The following is a 20898-nucleotide window of genomic DNA, read 5'->3' as shown; positions in this document are numbered from 1 at the left end:
TAAAATTGCTCCCAAAAGGTGTACATAGCCTTTAAGCTTTATATAAATTTTTTATTTTATTTTTTTAAGTTTTAGGTTTTACATTCTACACATTAAAGGGGTTGTCCCGTGAAAAATTGTCTATAGTTTTCAAACCAGCACCTGGATCTGAATACTTTTGTAATTGCTTGTAATTAAAATTTTGTATAGCCACTGAGTTATTCCATAAAATCTATCTGTATAGTATAGCGCCACCTGCTGATTGTTTTCTCTTATTTCTTTGACCTGCTCACTGAGATGGCCGCACATGCTCAGTTCCATCCCTCAACTGCCTCCTGAGTCTGTTTTAAACCCCACTTGTTAAAGGGGTGCATTTGAACATCAATTATGCTAAGTTGGGGTCCACTGTTTTTGGCAGAAGGAACAGTGCCGTGTGCAGAAAAAAAATGATGTATATATGATACAATGGAAGTTTCCATGTTTAGATTTTTTTTTAACATTATAGTGACTGGATGCCTTAGAAGGCACTCTGCTTCTATCCATCATTCAATCTACTCAACGGAACAGAATCAGGGAGTAGTCTAGGCAGACGTGAACAAGACCTAATCAGCAGAAGTGATTTTGCTAATGACAATATAAAAGGACACCAAACGAGCAGTTTTCTAATATTGCAGCCTAGATTCCTCCAAATTGGAGGCACATTATAACCACATCCATTATGAGATTCTCAGAATGTTGCAAAACATTGCTAATTGCCAAATTTAAAGCCTAGAACATTAGGCCATTTATCTCTAGTCCTAGTTTTGCAACTAACAGAGAAAAAACAACTAGAGCACAGATTTTTCTTTTGCAAACAGATGACTCAAGCTTCCCGGTCAGAATGCCTCTTAGGCCTCTTTCACACTTGCGTTGTTGGGATCCGGCATGCACTTCCGTTGCCGGAGGTGCCTGCCGGATCCGTAACAACGCAAGTGTACTGAAAGCATTTGAAGACGGAACCGTCTTCCAAATGCGTTCAGTGTTACTATGGCACCCAGGACGCTATTAAAGTCCTGGTTGCCATAGTAGGAGCGGGGAGCGGGGGAGCGGTATACTTACCGTCCGTGCGGCTCCCGGGGCGCTCCAGAGTGACGTCAGAGCGCCCCATGCGCATGGATGACGTGATCCATGTGATCACGTGATCCATGCGCTTGGGGCGCCCTGACGTCACTCTGGAGCGCCCCGGGAGCCGCACGGACGGTAAGTATGCTGCTCCCCTGCTCCCCGCTACACTTACCATGGCTGTCAGGACTTTAGCGTCCCGGCAGCCATGGTAACCACTCTGAAAAAGCTAAATGTCGGCTCCGGCAATGCGCCGAAACGACGTTTAGCTTAAAGCCGGATCCGGATCAATGCCTTTCAATGGGCATTGATCCCGGATCCGGCCTTGCGGCAAGTCTTCAGGATTTTTGGCCGGAGCAAAAAGCGCAGCATGCTGCGGTATTTTCTCCGGCCAAAAAACGTTCCGTACCGGAACTGAAGACATCCTGATGCATCCTGAACGGATTTCACTCCATTCAGAATGCATTAGGATAATCCTGATCAGTATTCTTCCGGCATAGAGTCCCGACGACGGAACTCTATGCCGGAAGACAATAACGCAGGTGTGATAGAGCCCTTACATGTCTGAATGGGATCTGTGGCTGTGTCAAAGCTTTGTGCTGCTCCAGTGTTACAGTATGGTTTCTACATTGTAGCAGCTTATTGCTCCATAACACATTTTCTCCCTACATATTATTATTATTTTTATTTTTTTTAATTATTATTAAAGTGCCATTCATGTGTTCATTGCGTATGATCGGAAATTGACTTTTTAAAATGTACAGCATTGTCAATTGTTTGTGAGATTCCGCACCTTCTTTAGAGTGGTTTCCCCATAGACTTCAATAGAGTGGTTAACATAAACAGAAAATTCGCACCAAAAAACGCGTAATTTCTAAACTAAAATCGGCATAAAAATGCACCAAATCTGCAATAAATAATGCGAATTTATGTGTGGTTTTGGTGCTGATTTCATGCAGATTTTCTTCACACAAATCAGCACCATGTGCAGGTAACTTTATGAATCTATATTGTGCTGTTCTTCTCTTATTCCTGCTAGAAGTTTATGGATAAAGATACAGATGAGCGGTACCAGTTTGGGGGGTGTCCCTGCACAGTCGGCCACAGGCAGCATTGATTGGATAATGACAGACTCTACAGGGACACCCCCCCCCCACCAACTGGTAAAAACCATCAACTTATTATTTTATTACATGATAAAGATAATAAAGATTAACACTGTTCGGGAAGTAGCACAGGTGAGAGATGAAATGGCTGATGTAATAGTGGTTATTCTGGATCTGTGCACCGGACGTCATGTGGATCCTCGATTCACCCTTTCCACAATGGGTATGTCAGATGGATTAGCTTCTTGTTACTATGTAGTGACGTGATCCGTGTCATGTCAGCCTCTTGCAGATGGAAGTTAAACACCTGTGGACACAAGGTACCAGACATTAGAAATATCCCAAGTTTGTACAGTACATAAAATGACATACGGTGTTGCTGTTAGACGCCTCTGGAGCACAGAATAATCTAGACACGAAGTCCAAGAACCTTAGCCTGCTTCTGTATCCAGAGGGGGCTACGGGGGGGGGGGGGGGGGGATTGCCACTAAACACAAAATCAACTTAACTGCAGAAGGAAGGGGTCGTTAGTATTTCAGTATGGGCCCCCTCTACTTCCTGTTAGGGATGAGCCAACTTGTGTTTAAGTTTGGCGTACAAGGTTCGGGTTATCTAGGAATTCCGCTACCAAGGACCATAAGTTATAACCCGAACCTTGTACGCCAAACTTGAAAACACAAGTTTGCTCATCCCTCCTTCCTGTACTCTCTCATAAATACTGTCTATAACACACCTACATCGAGGGAGCATTAGCATGAGAACTTTTAAAGGCAGATGCCTTCTGTGCTGCCGTAATTTGCTCCAAATTGATCAAATGTCACACGAAGTTTGATAGATTTGGTAAATCTTTAAGGCTCTTTCACACGAGTGAGTTTTCCATCCGAATATCATGCTGAATCCTGGCCCATTCATTTTAATGGGTCCGTGCACGTTTTTCACGCATCATCTTTGCGTTCAGGAAAAATCGCTAAGTGTGTTTTTAACGCAGCCCTGGCTTCAAAGAAGTGAATGGGGCTTGTGTGAAAAGCGGAAGGCATTCGGATGCAATGCATCAGTTTTTCACTGACGGTTTCTATGAGATGTAGATTGCTATTCTTCAGTTTTTCTTCACGCGCATGAAATACGCATGCAATCCGGATACAATCCGGACGGAAAAGACGCACACACGGAACTCAATCGCAGAAAAAACTGATTGAACATGCGTTTAATTCTAAAACTTCAGTAGCAAGATGGAGTAACACTTTCTATACTGTACCTTTACTGATGAAAGATTGTGAGAATTTTTGCAGTTGATAAATCATTGGGCACATGATTCTAACCAAATAATAACCCCTTTAAGGCCAGCGACTGGTTGCAGTGGTCATCTGCGGTATACAGGCACCTCCCCACTGCAGTCACAGAAACTGCCCAGTGGAGACGACAAAGCAGTGGTGCGAGAACGGAAGGAATTTGGAATGATAATTATAACAATTTCTTTATATTCCAATAGCTTAACTGACTTAAGTTAGGTTAACTAGGATGACCCCTTTTAGTAGAGAGGAAGGTGCTATTTACAAAGAACACTTGCTGATTACTATCAGTGTCGCTGTCTGTTCTATTTGTTATCTTCTATTCCATAAATGGTCTTTAATGTGTATTTTACTGACATGACACAAATCAAAGTGAAACTTTTAGAGTGGAGGAAGGCTGATTACTCACAACATCTTAGATAAGTGACAAAAACATATCCAAATTCTAATGCCACTCATTTCTGAGAACCGTGCCGCTAGCTGGATAGGTTATGGGAGGAATACATTAGAACAGATGGACAATACAGCCCTAAGAATTTTTAGGTAACAGAAAGAAGTCTCGACAGACTTCCTGGGGTACGGCGACACAGTCCGGTTTCTGCATGTAGCCAAAATCAGAAATGAATCCAAAACAGAGGAGTTGTATCTGTCCTTTATACTTTGTCTCTTTTCATGATCCACTTCTGATTTTGGCTTCCAAAACTGCATCAGGAAACCTAACCGTGTGGCTGTACCCTCACCATGAACGCTAATTTTATATTGAGGAAAGATCTTAGTAAAAACCACCCAAATGTAGTAAACCAAAGTACGATTGAGTAAACTGATTGCTTCAAGTGCTAAAGACAGAAAATTAACTTTACGCCTGCAATGAGCAGATATAGATTTGCTCTGTTTATCTTTACAAATCATAAATCTGTCGAAACGCCTCTGGCCATCACCCAAGTATCCGTTTTTTTTTTTTGGCCTTTTTTCACAAATAGTGAGAGGAGAGAAATATGGCTTGCGTTGTAACTTACAACTTTTCTACTCCAAAATTTTTGGGAAAATGAATTGATAAGCCCGTGGTGTACGTCTGCACAACTGCATGATGAATCATTTTTAATCTAAGAAGGCTCGTTCACATGATGTGATATATACTTGTACTATAAGATAATTCAGGAATGTTCTTGTAGGGCTGTGATTTCCACTGATGACCCTGTAGTGTTCGCCACAGTATATCATTGCACCAGATACTTGGGAGCACAAATCTATGTATTTTCCAGAACAGCTACAAAGAAACTGCAGAGAGGCTGCGAGAACGGTGGAGGGAGAACAAGGCCTCACAGAAATGTCATGTTCTACTACAAGGTTACTTACTCACGGCTAGTCTTCAACTGAGGGAACAATAATCTGGCTTCAATCCAGAATCTTGTTATGTCATTTCTTAGATATGCATGTTTCTAGAGTTATAGCCACATGGTCAGGTTTTTTCTATGCAGTTTTTGAAGCCAAAACCAGGAGTGAATTCAAAAAAGAGGAAAAAGTTGTATCTGTCCTTTATAATTTCTCTGCTTTCATGATTCAAACATGATTTTGGCTTCCAAAACCGCATCAAGAAACCTGAATGTGTGGCCGTACCCTAGTAAACCTGGGTAACACCCAATACAGTCCCAATACGTCTTTCTCATATCTGCTATATGATGTAGTGATTCATCTCCCTTTTCCATATTACGGCCCTTTCACACAGACAGATTACTGGGCTGATTATCGGGAATGAACATTCATATGAACTCTTGTTCCCCCCAAAATCATCACTTCTCTAAATGCAGGTCATGCACTCATGATCAGGCAGTTTTTGGGAACATTTGGTTCATTCGGGTACGACCACATGGCGCGGTCGTTATCTGTGTAGGGCACAGCCATGCTGCAGTCGAGTGCCGCGCAGACAATTAGGCCGCAGCTGTCTCTTATTTAAAGGGGTCGTCTCACTTCAGCAAGTGGCATTTATCATGTAGAGAAAGTTAATACAAGCCACTTACTAATATATTGTTATTATCCATATTGCCTCCTTTGCTGGCTGGATTTATTTTTTCCATCACAATATGCACTGCTCGTTTTCATGGTTACAGACCACCATGCAATCCATCAGTGGTGGTCATGCTTGCATGTTATAGGAAAAGCGTCAGCCTCTCTGTGTCACGGATGTACTGAGACATATGGACGTCCCCGCAACAGTGAGTGGCAGGATATTTTTGAGACTGGCAACACGTGGTTTGATTTGACACGTTTACCTTGTGGATCAATAGACGTCTGTGTTGTTTCTGGTACTGGCCACACCATTAACTTCCAGGTGTTGCTATTGTGGTCATTTAACTTTCCCTATTTATAGTTGTTTCTCCTACAATGCTGTGTGGTTTATAGCTTCAGTTGGACCTGTGGATAGCTGGTGTTTGGATCTCGGCTGAGTTCCTGGCGCTGCCATAGCTTCTTGGAAGTTAAGTGTTACCTTTCCCTTTTGTATTTTATTTTTACTTTTCTGTGTGTTGCATTTCCTTGTTGTTTTGTATTGGGCATCAGGGAGACTCCCGTTCATCCTTCTTTTTGGAGGAACAGGTTGTCTCATTCCTGTCATTAGTACCAGGGTCCTTTAGGGTTAGATAGGACTTCAGGTATTCCTGTGTATGAACTCACCTACCTTTGGGGTTTGTTCATACTGGTAGCCAGTCAGGGCTTTGGTTAGGGTTTTCCACTAGGAGGTGTCCATCTTCCTTCCCTAGTTTTCAGGCCTTATTTCCTTTCCCCTTTCCCTCCTATGTTCGGTGTGGGGTTTCCCTCCCACATTAGAGCATGACACTCTGGTGGCCTGGACCATGCGAGCGCACATAGGCTAGTGCTTTTCCCTATAGTGTGCAGGCACGACCACCACTGGTGGATTGCAGGGTGGTCTGTTACCATGGAAACGAGCAGTGTATAATGTGATGGAAAAATGAATCAAGCAGCAAAGGAAGCAATATGGACAATCACAATACATTAGTAACTTTCTCTACATGATAAATGCCACTTGAAGAAGTGAGACAACCCCTTTAAAGGGAATGTGTCACCTAGAGAATCAATATTAAAGAAAAGTATGTCCTTACAGCACTTCATACCTTCTTTTCATGTGTTTTTCTTTTTTTTGGAACTTGCATTATGTCTTCATAAAAGCCACTTTAATCCATATCCTAATGAGGCATTAAGGTGCTTGATTAGACAGATGTTCACGGGTGGCTTATAACCGTGACAGACACTGAATGAGGAGGGGGATCATTTAACAAGATGGAAATGGAATGACCATAATTATATTACAGGTAGCCATCTCACATAGTTAAAAAGGATGTGGGATAAGGTGCATCCTTCTTCTCCTCTCGCTTTCTAAAACTTAACATGGATAAAATAGAATTCGTCATCTTTCCCCCATTTTGCTTAACCCCCCCAACAGACCTATCTATCACGATCAATGGCTGCACACTCTCCCCGGTCACCCAAGTCTGCTGCCTTGGAGCGACCTTGGATTCTGCCCTCTCCTTCCGACCGAACATCCAAGCCATTTCTACCACCTGCCGCCTCCAACTCAAAAACATCTCACGCATCCGCGAAAATGCTTGTACATGCCCTCATCATCTCCCCCCTGCAACATCCTCCTCTGTGGCCTTCCATCTAGCACTCTCGCACCCCTCCAATCTATCCTCAACTCTGATGCTCGACTAATCCACCTCCCACCCTGTTACTCCTCTGCCTCTCCCCTCTGTAAATCCCTTCACTGGCTCCTCATTGCCCAGCGAATTCAGTTCAAAATACTAACAAATACATACAAGGCTGTCCACAACCTGTCCCATCCATACATCTCTGAGCTACTTTCTCGATACATTCCCACACGCACTCTCCGATCCTTACAAGACCTCCTTCTCTCCTCTCCTCTTATCATCTCTTCCCACAATCGACTCCAGGATTTCTCCTGTACATCCCCCACACTCTGGAACTCGCTACCCCAACATATCAGACTCTCTCCTACAGTGGAATCCTTCAAAAGAAACCTGAAAACCCACCTCTTTCAGACAAGCCTACAACCAGTGACCCTGCTGCCTCTATACCGCCATCACCAACTTCACCCGCACCTACTGTGTCCTTCTCCCATACCATGTAGATTGTAAGCCCTCACAGGCAGGGCCCTCTCTCCTTCTGTACCAGTTTGTAACTCGTCTTGTTCATGATTAGTGTAATTGTCTGCATTATGTATGTATACCTCTTCTCATATGTACAGCGCTATGGAATGAATGGCGCTTTAATAATAATTAATAATAATAATACACAGCACCGATGAGCATATGATTGTGAGGAAAGAAGTGTTCCCTCCTGACAATTGCCTGCTCATTAGTGGGGGTGAAGAGCTGCATTTAAATGTAGCAATCACCTCCACTGTATGAGGACAAGCGATGGCTCATCCGCATACAAATTCATTGTCTCTGGGCAGCAGAGTGAGGTGTCCATATGAAAGATAACTTCACATAATTAACGAGTGTTTTGCTCGCTGATCAGGTGATCTGCAGCATCTTTACACGGACAGATTATTGAGCACGAACGCTTGTAGGGAAATTTATTGTTGATAATCGGCCCGACAATTGGGCACTGTAAATGCAGATTTAGGCTACTTTCACACTTGCGTTCAGAGCGGATCCGTCTGGTGTCTGCACAGACGGATCCGCTCCTATAATGCAAACGTTGGGATCCGTTCAGAACGGATCCGTCTGCATTATAGTTCAGAAAAAATTCTAAGTGTGAATGTTAGTCAGACGGATCCGTCCAGACTTTACATTGAAAGTCAAAGGGGGACGGAGTTTGAAATTGCACCATATTGTGTCAACTTCAAATGGATCCGTCCCCATTGACTTACATTGTAAGTCTGGACGGATCCGTTTGGCTCCGCACGGCCAGGCGGACACCCGAACGCTGCAAGCTGCGTTCGGATGTCCGCCTGCTGAGCGGAACGGAGGCCAAGCGGAGCCATCCTGATGCATTCTGAGCGGATCCGCATCCACTCAGAATGCATTGGGGCTCTACGTTCGGGGCCGCTTGTGAGAGCCTTCAAACGGAGCTCACAAGCGGAACCCCGAACGCTAGTGTGAAAGTAGCCTAAGGAGGTAATTTACTAAGCTGAAATACACCTAAATTAGGTGCCCCACTCACGCCAGTTCTAAAATTGTGGGCGTGGCGTGTTCGGGGAAGGGAATGGGCTGGCAGGCTCGTCTCATTCACCATATTATACTCCTGTTTTAGGCGTAGAAAATGGTCTAAATGTAAAACAGCTAGGAAGCTGACTTACATTTAGAAGTGGCGCTGGATACGCCAAAGTTATGGGGAGGCCGGCGCCTCTTCATAACCGCCTCGTATAGGGCTCATTAAGACCTGCATCTAAAACATTGGTTTTTAATAAATGTGCCCCTTAGTCTCAAGCTTTTCTACTGGGTCTTCACCCCCCACAAAATATTGAGGCCTGGCTTCTACCAGCCGTAATTAAAGTCCATACCAAAATTTAAAAAAAATCTGTCAATTTACATTTGTTCCCTGTGTACTCAGTACAACTTTAAAGGGTTTGTCCATGATAACAAAACACTTGGCTAAAGGCAGGAAATGAATTGTAATAATATCCTATACTCACTAGATTAATCTCCCTCCACTCCTACACTGCTTCTCTAATCCTCCCCTCCTGGCTTTGCTTACATGGCTACAGCAATGACATGCCCACATTACCGCTGCAGCCACTCAATGGCCTCTGTGGTATATATGGTGAATGGCTGCAGCACTTGCAAGGGATATATGGGCACGCTTCATGAGAATGAAACGGGGGCAAAGGGTGAAAAATTTTGCTAATATGGTGCAAGAATAAGATCACACGTTCTGGTTTCCTGATACAGTTTTAGGAGACAAAATCAGGAGTGGATCATAAAAGGATAAAAAGTATAAAGGACATATACAACTTCTCTTTGTTGAATACACTTCTGATTTTGGCTTCCAAAGCTGCACCAAGAAACCTTACCGTGTGATCATAAAGCAAGTCACTTGCTTCATGTGCAGTAACACAACCAAGATATACATCAACGTACCCATGGACTATAGTAGGAACACCTATGTTAAACAGGTGCTGCCACAAGTTCAGTTTTTTTTCATGCAGATTATGAAGCCAAAACCAAGAGTGGATTGAAAAAAGTGGAGAAGTTGTATCTGCCCTTAAAGGGGTTATCGGGGAGTTTATATTGATGAGCTATCCTCTGGATAGGTCACCATTATCACACTGACGCACGATCGCCAATCAACTATTCAAAGAGGTCGGCGCTCCGTGAGTGCTGCAGGCTCTTCATAGGCCATGTGACATCACTGTAGATTAGTGACATGGACTAGATGCAGCTAAGACCCATTCAAGTTCATTGGGTTTAGCTGCAATACCAAGCACATCCGCTATACAAAGTATGGTGCTTAGAAAGCTGCCAGGGGCCGGCTGCACTCACCAGAGCTGGTGTCTCCCTGAAACTGATCAGTGGGGACCCCCGCCTATGTGATAATGAAGACAAAGGTTCTGAGGTTAGGTCATCATTATCAATTCCTGTCAGGATAACCCCTTCAATATTTTATCTTCGGTTAAGATCCACACCTGATTTTGGCATCAGATACTGCATCAAAAAGGCCGAATGTGTGGCAGCATCCTAATATGTTTTGCCATTTGCCACAGTAAAATCCACGTTCAGACTTTTTGATACAGTTTTTGAAGCCACAATTAGGTGAGAGAAAATATTAGGGCAAATACTACTTCTCCACTTTTTAACCTATTCTTGGTTTTGGCTTAAAAAACTGCATACAAAATCTGACCGTGTGTCAGCACCTTCACGTATGAACTTGAGGCGAAAGCTTACTAGCTCATTAGCCATGTACAAGACAGCTGTACTCAACAGAGTGAATTGTGGCCAATAACTGCACGCCTCTGCCACGAAAACAGGACGGAGAAGACATGACTGCAACTGCACACTGACCAAAAATATGTATATACCTTTTATACCTTTAGAAAAATCTATCTAAATGCAGTGAAATAATAAGGAAATATCTAATATATCAGTATATAGCAAACCCGGTATTTTAACATGACTAGTAGCTGTGGTAGACCAAGTTCTAGCCTTCTCTGAATTTGACTAGGGAAGCCAGGATCATGGAGTATTTTCTCCAGCTGGCCGCTTTCCAGGGGCATGGAGATTAATCAGAGTATTGTATGGCCAGCAGACAGGAAGCCGCGCTCTCGTCACTCTCCGTGTCCCCTCCCTTCCACTCTTTGTTTATTTTCCCAGCTTTCCTGAAACATTGTTTCTAGCGATGAGTTTGTTGAGATAACATTTCTAATTTTTTCCATCATAACCATAGTTCTAGGATTACACAGAAATCTTCCTGATCTGCCTGTGTAAAGGATATAGATTACAGCATGTTAGTAAAATGCTGTCACATGGTTGGTTAACGGTGCCCCTACCCTTCATAGTCATAAACTGGTCCTAGACCAGTGCTGCTCATCCCAGGGGAGATACAGTAGGTCAAAACATTCTAAATAACTAATCCTCTTAGGTGCCCATTGGGGACTACCAGCACCCATACAAATTATCAGCTCAACCAGCCAGAAATGATAACTGCAGACAAATATACCGTAATTATACATACATATGATATACATACTACAATATGTTGATACTGATGCCTCACGTACATTGAAGAATAAACCTTCTGGCTGTGATTCATTTTTCTGGTGGTTAGTTAGCTTTCACTTCTACCCTTCTTGTTTAAGTAAAGAAGAAAGTGTTGGCACACCATAAAAAAGGGTCTACATTAACACTTCTAGCGCAAAATGATACACATCTGTACAGGAGATAATCGAAGAAGGCAGATAAAAGGGCAAATCCCATTAGAAGGGCTGTCCCATGATAATAACTTATTCCCTATCCACTACACCGCATTCCTAATTATTTTCCTAATTGGATTTAAGTGTCATAAAGATGTAATTTTTGGTTTTTCAATTAAACTCCCGGATGATATTGCATCTCAGGGCTCTTTGAAGCAATCTCCAACACCAAAATTAGTTTGAACTGTGTCCTCAGTACAACTTTAAAGGGTTTGTCCATGATAACAAAACACTTGGCTAAAGGCAGGAAATGAATTGGAAAATTACTTAAGAAGGATATTCTACATTATTAAGCATGCCACAGGTTTCAAGCAATATGGGAAAGAAAAAGGATCTCTCTCTGCCATGCCTTGGACAAGGTATGAAAACATTAGATATTTCACAAAAACATAATCGTGATCATCGCACTGTGAAGAGTTTTGTGGCTGATTCAGAGCACAGACGGGTTCGTGCAGATACAGGCATAATGAGGAAGGTTTCTGACAGACAACTTCCTCGGATTAAGAGAGCAGCTCCTAAAATGCCATTACAAAGCAGCAAACAGGTCTTTGAAGCTGCTGGAGTCCCATGAATGTCAAGGTGTAGGATGCTCCATAGGCTTGCAGTTGTGCATAAACTTACCATTCGGCCCCCCTAACCAGTGCTCACAAGCAGAAACTGTTGCAGTGGGCCTAGATAAACATAAAGACTGATTTTCACACAGTCTTGTTTACTGATGAGTGCTGTGCAACCCTGGATGGTCCAGATGGATGGAGTAGTGGATGGTTGGTGGATGGCCACCTGTCACGCTGGACAGGATACAAGATACCACAGAAAACCACAAACAGGTGTCTAGGCCAGAAGCTGGGGATAAAGGTCACCTCCTTACAAATCCCTACCAGCTCTCCCTAGACTACTGTGCCCACGTTCAGACCCTGAAAGTGGGAATAAACGTGCCCCCGTGCCTAAGGCTGAAGATACCCTAAAATCCCTAAGATGGTGACAGGGGAAAAGAGACAGCCTGCTTCCTCAGGACCTGGAGGAGGCAGGCGTCTCCCTAACAGCCTAGACAGAACACACAAAAGAAAACCAAAACCAACATATCTTGTCACATAGCAGAAATGGCAAATCTTCCTTCCTTCCTTCCTTCCTTCCACAGAGCAAGATAGAAGCTATAACCCACACAGGACACTGGGAAGAGGCGTGATTTAAACTCATACAAACGACCCCACCCAGAGCACCTGAAGGGAGGCGGATACAGCTCAACTCAACAAAACAAAAACAAAAAACTACACATGTGCTGCTAACCTGGCAGACCTCCGCACATAACCTGAGCAGGGCATGACACCACCATGTCCAACAAGGCTGTGATGTCAGCCTTATTGGGAGTAGTGTTTTAGGCTGGAATCATGCAGAGAGCTGCTAGGTGTGAAAATGACCTTGGCAAAGTGTATAGCGTTTCTGACTGCCCACTTTCTTCCATGGTACAAAAAGAAGAACAGTGCCTTCCATAGCTAATTCATCTTCATGTATGACAATGCACCAGCTGCAAAGAATACCTCTGAGTCATTGGCTGCTATGGGCATAAAAGGAGAGAAACTCATGGTGTGGCACCATCCTTCCCTGACCTCAACCCTAGAACCTTGAGAACCTTTGGAGTATCCCCAAGCAAAAGATCGATGAGGGTGGGAGGCAGTCCACATCAAAACAGCATCTCTAGTGGGCTATTCTGACATCCTGCAAAGAAATTCAAGTAGAAATTCTCCAAAAACTCACTGGTTCAATGGATGAAAGAATTGTGAAGGTGATATCAAATAAGGGGTCCTATGTGAACTTGTAACTTGGTCTGTGAAAATATTTTTGATTAAAGTAGCTTTTGATTTTAGTAAATGTGACCTCCTAATGCTGCAAATTCAACAAATGACCATTTCCAGTTCTTTACAACCTATAAAATGTATGGAAACTCTGTTGTGAATTTTTTAGAAGAAAATACTGTTATCGTCGTTGGGAGGTTTGTTCAATAAAATTATACTGACTGTCATTTGCATCGACCATTTAGGAAAATCAGAGAAAAATATAATTTGCATAATAACGCAGTGTATTTTAGGAATGTGATTCAGGTGTGAAAGCACAGCTAAGTATCGTGTTGTGAGTGACTTCTATTAAAGTCTAAGGAGGAAAAGTCGACCGCGACTTGCTACATAAAATGCGACATATCTGGATTTTTTGCGACTGTCACATCGCAGCATGTTCTATGTCGCATTGTGACACTATAGATCAGGGATCAGCAACCTTCGGCACTCCAGCTGTTGTAAAACTACAACTCCCAACATACATACTTACTCAGCTATTCTTGTAACTCCCATAAAAGTGAAAGGAGGATTCTGGGAGTTGTAGTTTCAGAACAGCTGGACTGCTGGAGGTTGCTGATCCCTGCTATAGATAAACATCACATTAAATATTGCTCACACATATCACCGTCTTGCTGTATCATTAGGCCAGTCCAAAATGTGCAGACTTTCTCAGGGACCTCAGCTACAGCGCTTGCTATTGTTTGTATATATATGCCTCACTCATGTGGACAGGATGTATATACTTTTCATGTATCCCACAGTTATGGACAAGTATACGTAGACCTCCTTCGGTTGCAGTCTCGGTGAATATCTTCTTATAATATTAGCCCCTGGAGCGTATGTGCAGCAGTTCATACTTACATGGAGCTTTTGAATCCTTTTATAACGGCATTCTGTATTAGAGACGCCTATGACGAGTCTCAGGACATTTCAAAGAATATTGTGATGACATCTATCAAATGAACGGGGTTCTCTGAAAATAAAAATTCAAGCAAATGGGTCTAAGCTGCAATACCAGACACAGCTTATGGACAGGGGCAGCCCTGTTTCTGGGGGGAAACTGATAGTTTTTTTTCCTATGTAAGGAAAAGCCTTTTAAGATTATGTTCTCCTTCCTCAACTTGTACTGACAGATGAATAGCAATGTAAAGTTATCTGTAGAATATCATTTTCCTGCTTCTGATTAAAGCGAAGGAAATTCCACTTTTTAATGAAGTTGCAAAGAAAGGTCACAAGAGCTGAAAATAGCACTTCTGCTATTATTACAATACGCCTTGTACTGTGACATAAACCCAAATTATTTTAGTTCCATCCCCTTCCCCATCTTTTGTACCTACCTCTATAGCTTATGGCATGGCAGAGAGGCTGGTTGCTACCGTAACTACTCTTAAAAATATTCTACATTTTTCAGACCAGTGCCAATACTTTTGTAATTTCATGTAATTAAAAATGTGGCAGAGTTTTTCCCTGAAATCGGTCTGTATAGCGCCACCTGTTTGCTCTTTTTCTAAATTCTTTCTCCAGCACACTGAGATGGAAGCACATGCTCACTTCCATACTGCAGCAGAAAGGACACTCCCTCTGAGAAAGGACACACACCCCTAAACTGCCAGCTTGAAATAAATCTAGCAGACCTATTGGAGTCGAATGTGGAGATCTCTGGATCCATGTGAGGTACAGGACTGGTTCTAAGATTATTTGAAAGATGTAATATATGATGTCTGATTTTTATTTTTTACATTAATCATGGGATAACCCCTTTAAGGTGGCCATGTATTTTTACAAGTGTTTGACTGACAGTTATTCAATCTGAACTCACATAGCACCATAGGAAGAGAAAAATAAATGGCTGCCAGACAATTTATTTCTCTTGAGAACAAAAGGATTGGGCATGTTGCCATCCAATGGCCCAATCCTTATACCCCCAGACATCTGCCGTTAGGGGAGAGTCTCCATATAAATAAGATGGTTGGCTGGTCCCACCAAAGTCGGCATCCTCTAATATGCATAATTACCTTTAGGGCTCATTCAGATGGCCAGATGTGTTTTGCGGTTCGCACATCACCGTCACTCTCATAGAAAATGCCTATTCGTGTCCGTAATTGCGGACAAGAATAGGACATGCTCTACATATTTTGTAGGGCCACAGAACGGAACACGGTGTGCTGTCCGCAACTTTTGCGGCCCCATTGAAATGAATGGGTCTGCACCCGTTCCGAAAAATGCGGAACGAGAACGGAACAAAACATACAGCCGTCTGAATGAGCCCTTAGACGGATGGTCAGGCTTACAAGGTACTTTTTTGAGTCCAAGTTGTGCACTGGAAGATGGGCAAAAAAATCCCATATGATGCGTATGATACACAGCAGGTTGTGGCTCATTTGCAAAATTCCATTGTTTGCCATAACTTCAAACATAAATGGAATATTCACAGTTCTCCCGACTTTTTAATTTGTTCCTGATTCCTAATATATTGTCGCTGATACGGGAGGCTATTGGCATCAGAGATTACAGAGGGGAGGACCTCAGTGGAAACACAGCAGAGTGTTGCAAGGTATTTTCCTGTTATTACATTGCAGAAAAGTGGTTTTTCAAGTGAAGTTTGACTTTAAAGCAGATGACCAGTTATTACTATAAAACTTCATGTAGAGATGTCCCTCAGCATGCAGTATGGCTTTGTTACAGGGAGTCTGTCACCTACAAAATTGGTTTCAAAGTAAGCGTACCGCCATGTAGAGTAGGGTCCCCCTAAAAAGAATTCTTGTGAAAATCTGGTCCTCGGAAATTGAGATAAGGTTTTGCACAGAGGTCACGGTTGTTTGCTTGTCTATCCCTGAGATTTCAGATTCGGTAGTGATGACAGGAAGTGAAGCCAAGTGCACTGAATGGAGCAGCCCCGCCCACAGTGCACTAAAAAGACGATTTGCATAACCATAATTGGAATCATTTCTCAGGATTGGAGAACTGCATGCCCACAAGAGTCATGGGAGATGAAGGTGTAAACTGAGTGTCCTCCATACTCAGTCTATGTTCTGTGGGTTGCCCAGATAATCTGTCAGTGGCTCCAGACCGTTTAACTGTCCCCGGGTGATCAGCTCAATATGTGGCATCCCCTCCAGTCATCTCCTGCAATACCTGCCAGAATCCCAGTGATTCTTAGTGCCTATATACTTCCCCTAATATGGCATCTTCCCTGTGCCCTTGTTCAGCTTGCTTTTTACCCTTTGACCTATTATATCCATACCATTTGTCCCAAGTTGTCACTGTCTTTTGATCCCCTTTGTTGCCTGGGTTCTGATTCATTTTAAGGGTCTGTGATCTAATGATTTTTAGAGGTGGGGTTACACCTCATGACGCCCTAAGGTCCCTTCAGAACTCCCGAGATCTCTTTAAAACAAGCTCTAATTTTGCAAATATCTATTGTTTCCTCTCTAACAGCTCTCAGCAGTACCTCACGGTAAGGCCTCTTTCACATGACCGTTTTTTTCCCCCCGTTTACGGGCCGTTTTTTGCGGTCCGTATACGGAACCATTGATTTCAATGGTTCCGCAAAAAAAACGGAATGTACTCCGTATGCATTCCGTTTCCGTTTTTCTGTTTTTCCGTTCCGTTTTAACATAGAACATGTCCTATATTTGGCCGCAAATCACGTTCCGTGGCTCCATTAAAGTCTATGGGTCCGCAAAAAAACGGAATGCATACGGAAGTGCATCCGTATGTCTTCCGTATCCGTTCCGTTTTTTGCGGATCCATCTATTGAAAATGTTATGCCCAGCCCAATTTTTTCTATGAAATTACTGTATACTGTGTTTGCCATACGGAAAAACGGAACGGAAAAACGGAACGGAAACGGAAACACAACGGAAACAAAAAACGGAACAACGGATCCGTTTAAAACAGACCGCAAAACACTGAAAAAGACATACTGTCGTGTGAAAGAGGCCTAAAGCTGCATTTAGACGCAGCGAGGAGAGGACAATTGTCGGGAAGAAAGCATTCCTTCCTGACAGGCAGCGGACAGTGGAGGTGTTACATAAGGCCCCTTTCACACGGACGAGAATTCCGCGCTGGTGCAATGCGTGAGGTGAACGCATTGCACCCGCACTGAATCCGGACCCATTCACTCCAATGGGGCTGTGCACATGAGCGGTGATTTTCATGCATCACTTGTGCGTTGCGTGAAAACTGCAGCAAGCTCTATATTGTGCGTTTTTCACGCAACGCAGGCCCCATAGAAGTGAATGGGGTTGCGTGAAAATTGCAAGCATCCGCAAGCAAGAGCAGACGCGGTGCGATTTTCACGCATGGCTGCTAGGAGACGATTGGGATGGGGACCCGATCTTTATTATTTTCCCTTATAACATGCTTAGAAGGGAAAATAATAGCATTCTTAATACAGAATGCTAAGTAAATTAGGGATGGAGGGGTTAAAAAAAAAATATAATAAATTAAACTCACCTCATCCACTTGTTCGCGCAACCCGGCTTGTCTTCTTTCTTCTTCTTTGAGGACCTGGGAGAAAAGGATCTTTGGTGACGTCACTGCGCTCATCACATGGTCCATCACATGGATGAGGTGAGTTTAATTAATTTAATTTTTTTTAACCCCTCCATCCCTAATTTACTTAGCATTCTGTATTAACCATGTTATAAGGGAAAATATAAAAATCTACAGAATACCTAACCCAAACCCAAACTTCAGTGAAGAAGTCCGGGTACCACATTCGTTTTTTTCTCACGCGCGTGCAAAATGCATTGCACTCGCGTGGAAAAACTGAAGAACGCAATGCAATCGCATACAAAACTCACCCCACTCGCAGGCAAAATCATCGCACAATTTTCCCGCGACGCAACCCCATCCTATTCGGCCCTCACATGCGACGCCCATGTGAAAGAGGCCTAACAGATGACCTCCCCAGTATGAGGACACACGATCGCTACTGCTATTGCTCATCCTCATACATAATCTTTGCTCCTGAGCCAGGGAGTGATGTTTAGACAGCACGATCTGCTGCCCGGGAACGATGAGGTGTCCGCAGGATAGGTCATGAGTATCTGATCAGTGGGGGTCCAACACCCAGGACCCCGCTGATCAGCAGTTTGAGAAGGCACCGGTGCTCCTTTGAGTACTGCAGCCTTCTCTCAGCTTTTCCTAGGCCAGTGACGACACGTTCATGTGTCACATGGCCTAGGAGCATCTCATCAACATAGAAGTTAATGGGGCTGAGCTGTAATACCAAACATGGCCGCTATACACGGTGCTGTGCTTGTTGAGGTGTGAGAAGGCACCGACCCCCACCGATCAGATACTGATGACCTGTTCTGAGGATACTGTAGGTCATCAGCATTAAAATCTCGGAAAACTCTGTTCACCTCTCTGACATTCTTTTCTGTTGTTCTGCACCATCATAGGTATAGAACAACAAAAATGACTACAGATCCATCACATGACATGCACTAACAGGGGCCCGATAGACCCACCTAAATATACTAGGGTCAGTTGTGGTCCTTGCCATGGTGTCCATTATATTACCAGACCAATTGGCGATGCATACTGTGCTATTTTGACATCTTTTGATAGAATCTGAGATAAAGGCTCCTAACGTGAAAAAGCCAAGAGAGTTTAGAGACATGCTTTGGAGCGAATAGACATGTATACTGCTATGCTCACGGCTAGGTGGAGCTTTCTGAATTTATGACAATACTTACACATATTTTTTTAGATTTCACTATGAGCTTCAACAAGATTTTTGGTCACAACTACAACCATATACACACACACAGGTGGAGGCTACACAGAGAGGGCTTGTGTTTTATACAAAAAATTATAATGTGGACCACATCAAACAGTCACACAATTAGGGCGAAGAGAACCTCTACTCTAAAAAGCCAAACAGGAATCTATGATAGAATCTATGGCCTTCACAAGGCACATCCATTGATCCAGGATAGGATACACATCCACAGCTTGGTATTTAACGTGCATATACAGCTGCTATCATTTCTGCAGAAGGGGAGGGGACATTACGGTTATGCGACAAGCTTAGAAAATCCTGTGATGCTCCAGCCACATCGCAAGACCAAATATAGACAATATATAAAGAAATATTCCAGCACAGGATCGCTTCTTAATTGGTTCGTCTTTATTGTTCGTGTTGCGCATTACATGTTCAGGACATCACCTCCCACCACCACCGGTTGACATGTTTCGAACTGAAGTGTTCTTAGTCGTAACCTTGCGGTGTGTCTAGCCTCAGTGATTCAAATAGATCGACCCCTCCAATAGAAAAAATAAATGAAATCTTGGAGGGACCGGGAAAAAGAAGAGAGGGGGGGGGGGGAGCACAGGTGGAAAAAATAACAGAAGAGGAATCACCCTCATTAGGTCGGACACACCGCATTCAAGCTTAAACCACATCCCACACATGAATATGAACAAACATTTAAAATCACTAACCCACACCGATCCTACAAAATTGTGCATATATCATAAAAAGTCCTTAAAAAATATACTAGATTATATCGGAACAAAATTACTTATTAAAATTCAGATGAAAACGCATATGCAAGGTAAATGGGTTTAGTATCAGTTCACATGGAAGGAGGAAAGGAAGAAGCAGAGACCACTCTTCCTTTTTATATGTACAGCATCATGGAATGAATGGAGCTTTTATAATAAAGAATAATTATAAAAATAATAACGGAATGTCCAATTTAATTGAATCATTGAGCCAAGAGTGATCTGTCCTTTTACATGCCATTACTAAGTGTTAGCAGCAAGTTTTGGAAGAACAAAGCTGGCAATCGTTGCTCAAGCCAAATAATCCCAGGCCCCATATGTGGATATACTGCCCTTAGATAATTTCAGTACTGTTGAAATGTGCAAAGGAGTACTGGCGGTTTTCTAGAGGAGTTTGACCAGATGCCGCTCTTATGTAATCAATGACAGCTGTTATAGTGTGTCTACAGTATAACTTGAGGGAAATCCAAGCAGTTGGTCTCTACTAAAAGGTCAAGCAAATCAGATGAAAGCCGTGCTGTAAATTCCTGATATCGGGGGATATTGTTCCAATAATGTGTCACAAATATAAATATTCCACCGATGCAGTGAACATTGGCCACTATATCACATTCAGCTAATCTGTCTTAATTCAGATATGGGGCAAGGTACAGTAGATAGATGAAATGATCAAACAGTAGGAAATACAAAAAAAAAACATCAGCGCACCAATCACTCATGTCATTATCAGCTACTCACGATACCCAATGTATTAGAAAAGCTTGACCTCTCCTGAGGAGAAGTCATCAGTATATAGGTCTCAGAAGACCCCTTTGAGGCTAGCTTCACACCTCTGGTGTGAAACTCCAGCATGCTGTTACGGCAGTCAAACAGAGAACCGTCCGTACACAAACTGCAGCATGCAGCGGTTTGTGTCTGGCTGACGCTTCACTTGTCTGCTGGAACAGAGTACGGATCTCCACCAGAACCCATTATACTTAATGGGGCCTGCGGACATTTCGTCCACATCCGGCAGTGCCAGATCCGGTGAATTCCGGAAGGCTGTTCTCTGGCAGAACAGCCTGCTGGAAATTAACACTGGAATTGTGAAGGTAGTCTAAACTGGCCATACACATATGCCGAAA

The 20898-nt window shown here is 43.1% G+C and overlaps 1 protein-coding gene across 3 annotated transcripts in view; it reads right to left on the bottom strand.

The window, feature by feature from the left end:
- Positions 1–1638: 1638 nt before the first annotated feature.
- LOC120979470 (9,11-endoperoxide prostaglandin H2 reductase-like) overlaps positions 1639–20898 on the bottom strand; it is a 225033-nt gene continuing 205773 nt past the window's right edge. For 2 of the 3 annotated variants that reach the window (XM_040408253.1, XM_040408252.1), the window contains exon 8: positions 1639–2493. In XM_040408253.1, coding sequence (XP_040264187.1) covers positions 2392–2493 — 102 coding nt within the window. In that variant the 3' untranslated portion in view covers positions 1639–2391. The remainder of the gene's footprint in view (positions 2494–20898) is intronic. The other variant, XM_040408254.1, reaches the window with a different exon arrangement.

The sequence above is a fragment of the Bufo bufo genome, chromosome 9 (assembly GCF_905171765.1).
Source record: "Bufo bufo chromosome 9, aBufBuf1.1, whole genome shotgun sequence".
Classification (NCBI taxonomy): Eukaryota; Metazoa; Chordata; class Amphibia; order Anura; family Bufonidae; genus Bufo; species Bufo bufo.
The sequence above is the reverse complement of the archived record's forward strand: the minus strand, read 5'-3'. Positions and strand labels throughout refer to the sequence as shown.